Source organism: Notechis scutatus, chromosome 6 (assembly GCF_049901735.1).
Source record: "Notechis scutatus isolate UNSWTSFEM ecotype Mainland chromosome 6, rNotScu1.2, whole genome shotgun sequence".
In the NCBI taxonomy this organism is placed as follows: Eukaryota; Metazoa; Chordata; class Lepidosauria; order Squamata; family Elapidae; genus Notechis; species Notechis scutatus.
Genome location: NC_142014.1, coordinates 6993387 through 7003386, shown reverse-complemented (window position 1 = coordinate 7003386; position 10000 = coordinate 6993387). Strand labels below are relative to the sequence as shown.

The 10000-nt window shown below is 30.4% G+C and overlaps 1 protein-coding gene across 4 annotated transcripts in view; it reads right to left on the bottom strand.

Annotated features, from left to right (window-relative positions):
* The window catches only part of FOXP2 (forkhead box P2), a 658430-nt gene that overhangs the window by 291363 nt on the left and 357067 nt on the right, over positions 1-10000 (bottom strand). For all 4 annotated transcript variants that reach the window (XM_087969290.1, XM_087969289.1, XM_087969291.1 and 1 more), the window contains one exon: positions 3032-3209. In XM_087969290.1, the coding sequence (XP_087825416.1) occupies positions 3032-3199 (168 nt within the window). In that variant the 5' untranslated portion in view covers positions 3200-3209. The remainder of the gene's footprint in view (positions 1-3031; positions 3210-10000) is intronic.

Sequence of the window (10000 nt, the reverse complement as noted above, 5' to 3'; positions counted from 1 at the left end):
AGTATCTCTACGCTTGGTTATAAATTTAATGGCATAAAAATCGTAACAAAAAATTTGAAGGCTGTTATGGAGGCTGACTTAATGAATAAGCTCAAAACTACGAGGTAAAGTAATCATGTTTTTGCATAACTCTTTTGACCTTAGTGACATAAATTAATTCTGTAAATCTAATGCCAAAATAAGGTTCCACATCTAGTACAGCATCATTTGGTCATGAATGCCATAAACATATATTGAGCATTGTAATGCTACTTTTTAATTACAATTTCAGTGTGTCAGGCTATAGATTAATGGTTCAATCTTATGCATATCTTCTCAGAAAAATTTCAATAAAGTTTACTTCTTTAACAGCACATATAAGATTAGATCTTTAAATGATTATGAATAGAGTTTAAATAACCAGAACCATAGCATTTTAGGAATCTAATTATAACAGATAATTAAAACTTTAGAATATATGCTCACAGAACTATATAAACTGACTGAAATCTGCACAGGATAAAAAGTTCTATTCAGTGCAACACTAATCTCCTAAAGATGTTCTGGCAATTTGTGAGGAAACCCAATCCAGTTATCAAATATCTTATATTGTTCTGTTTTGTCACTGTCATATTATTACAAATTATTGCCAAATTTCAAATCAAATATTCTGGAATTGTTCATGCTACCAATCAAGCAAAAAGCACAAAACTCCAATCACAGTAAATAAATAATTCACACAGTATCATTCAAGAGATTGCTTATCTCCTTTAATCTAACAATTTCTGTTAATTTTTCTGATTATATTGCAACTACCATATGATTGGCCATGTCTTCCAAAGCACTTTAAAGGAGTTCCACTGTTCACAAACCTTAGTCTTCTGTTTAATTGCATGGAGATATTTGTATCAACTCAACTAAATGCTCTGATAAAAAAAGCAATAACATAAAATACTGGAGTTTACCTATTCTTTGTGCACCAAATTTTGAAAAGTGCAATAGCTTACATCAAAGTCTAATGGCAAAGTTCAACAGAAAAAGGAAAGTAAATGAAACTGTAACACTTCAAGGAGTGTAAGGTTCACACAGTGAAGATTCAAAATTATACACTAATTCAAACATATTTGTGAAAATACCTCAGAGAAAAAGTACATATTTTGTCCATATGCGCACACATGTGTGCAAATATACCAACAACTATATAAAGCACACAGAAATCAAGTTTTCTTTCACATAAAGCCAAAATCATGTTTTGGTAAACAAAAATATTTACAGCCTATAATGTATAAATCTACCCTCAAAGTTTTCTGAATTCACTAAGGAGACTTGCATATTTACTTTGCCTATTTATTTATTTTGAGATCTTCTGAAACTTTAGAAATTAAAGAACAATATTGCTGCCAAGTTTTCCCTTTTCGGAATCTGTCTGACATTACAGTATTTTTATCTTTTTTTCTACATTACTATTGGAAACTATGACTACATAAACAAACAGGCTTAAGTTTTTAAGATGCTCTGAGAAATGTTAAATTGCACTTTGTGAGGATGGTTTCTGCTATAAATGATTGCTTATCTTTTAAAAATATTAATAGAGCACTCCCATGCATATTATTCAGAGGAAAATTTAATAAAGTAATTAGGAGAAGAATTTAGGACTATAACCTAAGCAAATTTCCAATTTTTTAAATGGTTTTAAAAGTCAAAGTTTGATTAGACAATGTTTATAAAATAAATGTTAAAATATATAAACAATTATAATTTTAAGAAGGGAAAGAAAACTGGAATGTGAAACAATGCACAGCTATAAAATTTATAGATACTGCTAAATTTTCAGTTATAAGCTTATTATAATTGTTCCATATCACCATAACAAATAATAGTGTATAATTCATTCAACATTAATATTAAGAATAGTTTAATAATGACTGCCACATTTATTTGTGATTATAAAGGCCTAAACCGAACAATATAAAGCTCTATAAATTTTCCACTAAAATTCAATTTTAACATTATGTTATGTTTTTTGCTCATGATGTACACCATAAAAATATATATCTATTAACAAGTTAAATATTCAATACTTTAACATTTAACATTCTCAAAAGAAGCTCAGCAGTTTAGGCATGATATTTAGCACCCTGAAATATTTGGTCTTTATATATAACTAGAAGAAAGAAATAGCCTAGTTTTACTTTTTAATAACAGCAGTAAGGATTTTAAAAAGTATTAAATGTGTATCTTAAATTCCTCGTGGTAAAAAGCATAAATTTAATTTATTGATTATCTGTTTGTAACTTACTCAACCTGTCTAAAAAGACCATCATTTACTTGGATATATTTCCCTATTCATTTTTATAAATATTAAAAGTTTTAGTTACTTACATACACAGGAAGCAATATAGGCGCACATAACCACAAATACACACACACAAATAGTCATTTAGGAAATTACTTTATTCCTAGTCTCCTGGCTAAAGGAGTATAGCAATTCTTTCATCTCTAAAAAGGTATTTCAATTAGTCTGCTCAGGTGTCCTTTCAACTTTATATATATATATATATTTCAAAAAAAATTATTTACAAGAACTATAGCAAAGCATCTTTGCTGCAAAGAATCCCTGTGGCACTTTTACTTCAGCTGAGTTTAGGAACAATTTCAATCTACAAAGATGTAAAATAGCAAGTAATGTGGCCCTCTGGTGGACAGATAAGGATCACCTTTCTCAGTATCATTCAAGGAAGCTGGCAGTTTGAAAGAAAGGTATTTTGCTTGAAAAGATATGAAAGCAACATCTACAAATATATACTCTTCTCTTTAAAATAAAGTGTGCAGGGTACTCCAGGGCAGATATATATCATAACAATTAAAACATGCATAAATTTTCTGTTTTAAAGACTAACAGAAGACAACAAAACAAATAAACAACAAAATAATGTTCTACTTTCTGCAATACTTTAAAAGTAAAAAAATAAATCCAACTAGAAGAAAAGGATAGGAAAAACCTTTCCATCGACATGAAAATAAACAGGATGCAAAACAAACAAAAACTTACCTGCTGTTGTTGCAGATGCAGCAGTTCTACTGTGCTTACTTCAGTGCCCGTGTCACCACTTGATCTTCCATCTCTGCTGCCAGCATCTAATTGGCTGCTTAGAGTGCTCATTCCATTTTGATTCATTGAACTGTTGCTTATTGTCTCTGTCGCAGATTCCTGCATCATGACTTAATACCTAAAAGTGATTAAGAAGTATCAATTAACACACACATTACACCTTCACACTTCCATTATCAAGATGTCCCTCTTCGCCAATTACAGAGACAGCATATTTAGAAGGGGAAAAACCTCTTGCACAATCATTTAAGGAGCAAGCAATGCAATACAAACCTTGCTTTTATAGACATATTATACTCATTCCTGAAACCATGTTTCTCAGAGCAATGTTGCTGTAGATTCATATACACAGAGAGATAACATCCATATATGTAACATGGAGACAGCATTCCTGAACATCATATTTTAAAGCCTAGCTATCAAACCAGTAAAATGAAGGCATAATTTCATATCCTGCCCCATTTTTCCTATTATCTAGCTTTAACAACCATAGATGACTATACAATCCTATTTAAAATATTCACTATCTAGATTCTGTCAGAATTTTACAGCATTTCTTATACATGGCTGTTATTTAATGATGCACAGCTAATCATACAAAATTAAAATTTTGTAAGGGTGTTACAAATCATATGGTATCAACCAATGATAAATAGTATAATGGGTTACTCTTTTTGTCTGTGTGAATAAATAAAATTTTGCCTTGGAGGCATTTTAAGTAAAAGCTCTTGCTGCAAACACTTCAGATATTGCCTATTTTTTTAATCAAATGGCTGATATTCATTTATTTTTCTGACATTTAAAACATTTAATACTGTCCTTCCTGGGAAGTAATTAAGCTTATGCATGAGCAGCAATCAAACTGTTCACTTGAAGATGACTTAAAACTCAATTTTAACACAGGCAAATAAATGAAAGATATAAAATTAATTTTCCAGGCATGTATTAGATATGAAAGCTAGAAATAAAATCTATCAAGAATATCACTAATGATTGTGCTAAAAACAGCATAAATTATGCATATTATCTCCTCTACAGTAATAAATGTTTTATCATTTTCACTGCATAAATATACTGTACTTTCAGGATAGCAATGAGATGAGATGTCCTGCCAAGATCAGATAGAATCTTTGCAGTAAATAAAGAACCAACATATTCTTACAAACTAGAATTTCAAATATATTTTACATCAGTAATAAGAAAATTCAATGTTTGCTATTTTTAGAATTTATCTTAATTCTATGTAATGCATCATCTATCTCCATGCAAGAATGCATATATTAAACTAACCAATTTCCAAGGAAAGAAAATGTGAGAGTGCAAAACTTTCTGATAAAACTTTCTGACAAGATGCTTTAATGGGTGGGTAAATCCAGTCAAAAGAAACAGCTGCTTACTGTAATTACTAGTTTACCTAACACATTGTTCAACTCAATTCAGCATATGATCAATACTTTCTTCAATAAAATACCAAATCACCATCAATAACTTCATTAAATGGTAATACAAGTTTATTTTTCATAAAGGAGTTTTTAATGACATTTTTAAAAGCATTTTAAAAACACTACATATTAAATGCGTATTTTGGATTCAAAGGAGACAGTCATCCCCCTTACACACACAACATAGACAGGGACAATTATAGTTCACATAAAGGAAGATAGCTGTAAAAACAAATACTCTTTAAAAAATACTCTTCAGTATCAATAAGAACAAAACTGTTATACAAGTAAAAATGAATTTTATACATGTAAACACAGGTTTTTCAATAAGAAAAAAACTAATATCATTTTATGAGAGCAGGCAGCTAATAAATATTCAAATTAGGCATCAATTTTGCATGCACCATGTTTAAAATATTTAGGAAAAAAGTGACAGAATTTTCATATAACTCATAAGAGCTTGCTAAAGAATATCTCAGTTTTTGTAGCCAACTTAAAATATATCTTATTATTTTATAATTATACACACACAGATACTCAAACCCCACTGAATTCTATGGGATCTTCTCTCTAGAAAAATTATAAAATTATAACATCTTAGTTGCTAAAACACATTCAAAGCATGTATCACTGTGAACATATTCACTGAGTACTTTATCTTTTTCATGCCATCTCCAAAAGAGGGCATGTCTTCATAAAATAAAATATTTATTTTACATTATTCTTCAATATAAATATTTGACTATATTTCTGAAACAGTATTATATGCATTATAAGGATAAATGCATGATAAATGCAGCTTCATCAACCAAATTTTATTTTATTTTTCAAATTAAATTAGATATTTAATTAGATATTTGCAGGTCTGTGACTCTTTCACTACAATTAGAAAGGAAACAGTAATGTATTGTACAATCCATGTTAATCAAATATATATAATACTTTAACTTTGAAATATTACTGAATGCTAGAATTATTTTCTATAAAATATATACAGTCAAGGACCAAATCAAGACTACCCAATTGACTGGAAAATGGTGGCAGGTAGATTTTTTAAAAAAAGGAAAATAATCTTCAATATAAGCTACACTTACTTCTCATTTGGTATGGCATAACCCAAATAACATAGTTAAAATCTGCCAAAGAGAAATGATTCACATTGCCTTATAAGCCAGAGTTATTGTAGAAAGGTGTGGGGTTTTTGACCCTGCAGAAATAAAACTAAATAATCGCTTATAAATTGCAAGAGTGTTTATGTGTTTGTATATGCCATTTTGGGGTATCTTTATAAGACATTTTCAAGTTCAAATTATTGAACCAAAAAGCCCAAATTACTTGTTTTGTAATACTTCATAAAAAGTATTATGAAAAAGAATGGTTTGCAATGTCTTGAATTTTAACTAATACAAACTAATAAACAAAATGCACACAAAGGTATGATTCCAAAGATAATCATTTCTAAAGACACAACTGTGGAAAAATATATATTTTCATACTTAAGCATATATATTTATTTTACTATTTTACCAAAACTGCAAAGAGATATAAAATCCCAAAGATGAATTGTGCATGAGTCTCAAACCAAAATTATTTGCTTTCAATGACCACAAATATATTTCATACAAAGGTGGGAGACAGACAATTACATTTAGATGTTTCAGTTTAATAAGAACCAAATTTAAAAATTATTATTTTCAAAATGCTACCTAAATATTATAATTAAGTAGGTATACATTTACTCCCTGCTATATGTTCTGCTCTTTCCATTAAGCTTACATTTTCTTTAGGTTCCTTTAAATCAGCAAGTCATTGTACAGATACTTATTCTCTACACCACTTCCCTTTTGAAACATTAAAGTGACACTGAAACTGACTGCACAAGATTGCATTTTTCTCTTCCTAAACAACTTGAATTGAAAGGTTACTTAGTGTAACAATATTTACTTGCAGAATTGTGTTGTTACCAAGGGTATAATGGATGGTGGCTATGCAGGTTTACGCAAGAATGAGTGAAGCATGAGGCATTAGCCATGTGTTTGACATGTTTCAAATTGCTATAATCCAGCATTAAACACACCCAGCAATTCATGCCATTTCTTGCAGCCATAATCTTGAATAAAGCGTGCACAACCACTTATTATATAAATTAGTATATGACTCCCTGTTATAGTCACAACAGTGCTTTTATGTTTATTTTGCATCAAGATGTGATCTTTTATTTGTACAAATAGCAGGATAAAAAGACATGGCTCAATTAGACCTCCTTGCTTTTATGATAGGGTGGGAAGAAATTTTAGACTTGTTTACTTTGTTTTCCTTAAAAGTTTTGTCACTACAAAATGGGACAGTGTTAAGTATTTTTCTCCTTGTGTTACTCCAACACAGCTTTATTGCCTTTCAGGTTTCTAAATCCTATAAGGGCCAAGAATTGTTTTGAAAACCAGAAACAATATTGTAAATGAAAGTTCTGAACACCACTAGGAGACCTAGCGGGAAAGTTGGATTCTTAACAGTAATTTCAATAGCTTTAAAATTACCTCCCCCCACGCAATGAGGGGAGCTACTGGCTACTGAATAGGAATGGCATGGCAGAGGTGAATAACATCTGATATATACTTCACTACCGTATTATAGATTCAGTAAATATTGACTGCCCCTTAAATTTTGAATCTGCAAACTTCCTAAAATGGAATACCTGTCAATTCAGTCTTAAAGACCTTGAAGACAGTTGCCTAGGAACAGATGCTTTGAGATCAGGCAAATGAGTATATCCTGGTTTTATCATTATACGTTGACATCCACAACTTGCTTGAAAGGTTAAGACTTCACTAATATTCTTTTTCTTTCCTGATTAAAGCATAATAGTTTAATATTCACAGAAATGAATGAGTTATATGGTAACATTCAAACTGGAATTTAAAGGGCCAAAATATAAGATTCGTATTTCCCAGAGTTCACTCATACTATAACCTCTGTAGCACCACTAAAAGGCAAACAAAATGGTTCTGAAATGGGAGATTTTAAAAAGAATTTGTCACATAATGTGCATCTTATGTTCACAGATGTTTGAATTGACGAATGCACTCTAGTCTAGTTTGGGTTAAGTTTAAGTTAAAACTAAACAAATTAAGACATATTTTTCTCAGTCACAGGCCAAGTAGCTTATACCATTCATTAGCAGCCTCTTTACAACAAAGATTAATCATTTTATAAATGATTATAATACATTTATATATTATAGTTTATTAGTAGGTTTGATAAACTTTAGTTGCTATTACATATTTTAATATATTATTTATGCATAACAAATTACAATAAAAGCAATAATTAATCATTTTATATTATAACTGCAATGTCAATCAATGCCCAGAATTCAGAGGGACTAGAAAAGTCCCTGATTTTAAGAATGAAGTCAGATATAAATGTCTCAGGATAATATTGCTGGATCCAATCTGAGTCGATCACTGGGACCAGAGGTTTAGTTTTCCAAATTTTTGGACTTGTGCTGGAGCCCATTCTCAGGTAACTTCTCTCTCTCCAATCCGTGTTTTGACTTACTTCCTTTTTACTATCATTTCTAAACTTCTCTTTACTGATAATATTTTAGAAATACAGTATGAGATTCTCTAATATTTATTATGTACAGCGAAATCTACGCACAGAGAGATTTAATTAATAACTGACACAACAAAGGATACATTTTGATATCTAGTGTAGGCCAGGGATGTTTATGATTTTATTATACATATAAATGTTGCTATATATGAAATAACAGACATCAAACAAGCTTCCCCTGTTGTTTGTTTGAACATAGAACGTATTTTGAAGCTATTCCTAAGAATAGACATAACTGACTATACTGTGTATTGGCTGGTGGACATTAACGTATTATGCAGATCCATTTTAAAGATAAATGAAGAAAACTGCCATTCTTAAAAGTCTGAAATTACATCTGAATAACTGTTTACAGATATGGATACAAACGTATATGTGTGCATACAGAAATCTACAAATATTAGCTAAATTAAACTAGAGAGAGCCATTTGCTTAAGGAGGCTTATATAGATATAATAGGAATCATGATCTTAATATGTGAAAGGGTCATGTGTTTGCAGATGCCTGACAGGATGCCCTTAACACTACAATCACCCAGCCAAACTAGTCAGTTTTCAACAGATGGAGTTGTACATCCAGATGCAATTAGCCATTTTGAATCCCATAAGTAAAGTACCGCATAGTTTTCTCTATAATTGTAATTGTTTTGCAATGCAGAAGAGAATCTATGCAAGCAATTCTTATCCATCTGAAATATAAGCCTGCTGCTTTTAAGTTACCTTTTACTGTTCTCATATTTTCTTGTATGCATCTACATACAAATTTGGGTCAATGGAGTTAGGCATTCAGGAAAGGGTTTTATTTGAATGCATAACTGCATCAACCTGTGGAGTTTTTGTCATTTCCATATCACAATTTGATCTGGTGTAAACCAAATGCATGCTGCATTTTACAAAAGGGGAAATAGTGGCAACAAAAAGATGTAATTTTCAAAACTAAAGTATTCAATATAGCCTTAATTCAAATCAACAGAGTAAAATTAAGTTTCTGCCCAAAACTATAAATACTAGCATTTAAAATGTTTTGGCTATTTCTGTTCCCTAGCAATAGAATACTATGTGAAACACTCAGCAGAATATACTAATGAATTTTAATGCAAAAGAGTGACTCATGAAGTAGCTTACTAGTTATAGTGTAATAAAACTAGTGGATCCAATTTAATAGCAAACCTGTAGTCATATAAATGTTTCCACCTACACTGATTAGGTTAAAATAGATGTATTACAAAGCATTATAGTTAAGGATTATTTCCAAGCAAAAATACACATAATTGTGTTTCAGAAACATGCAAGGATTGTTCTCAAAGTAAATGATATTTTGTCCCAATGAAATTAGCAAATTACTCCTGACTTCAGTGAGACTCACAAGTTAAGTTTGCATCAAAGACATGTTGTCTACACATGCTCCAATAAGCCCTACTTTTATTTGCTTTCTTTTATTTAGGACATACAAGTAAGTCCATCCTAAAACATTGCCTTAATCTGATCTGTTCATTGTGCTAGTTTTCTACTATACTAGTTCTTTAACCATGACTTTACTGCAGAGCATACATAGCTGCTGCTAATCAGTCATAGCAAGCATTTTTACTTAAAACGCAGCATTATATCCATTGTTACAAGCAACATGTCAATTTTGCTCTATTATTGTCTTCCTAATCTTGTCAATATAACTCATTGTGACTGATAAAAACATATTTTGAATTGTTAGTGATATATGGTACAATTGGCTTTGAAATTAAAGAATCTGGCATAACCATTATACTTAAATGTCATTCAGTCCTTAGAAGTCAAACAGATATTGAATTCTATGTTTATACAATTTGTATCTAGCAGTATCATAAAATCTTCCAGAC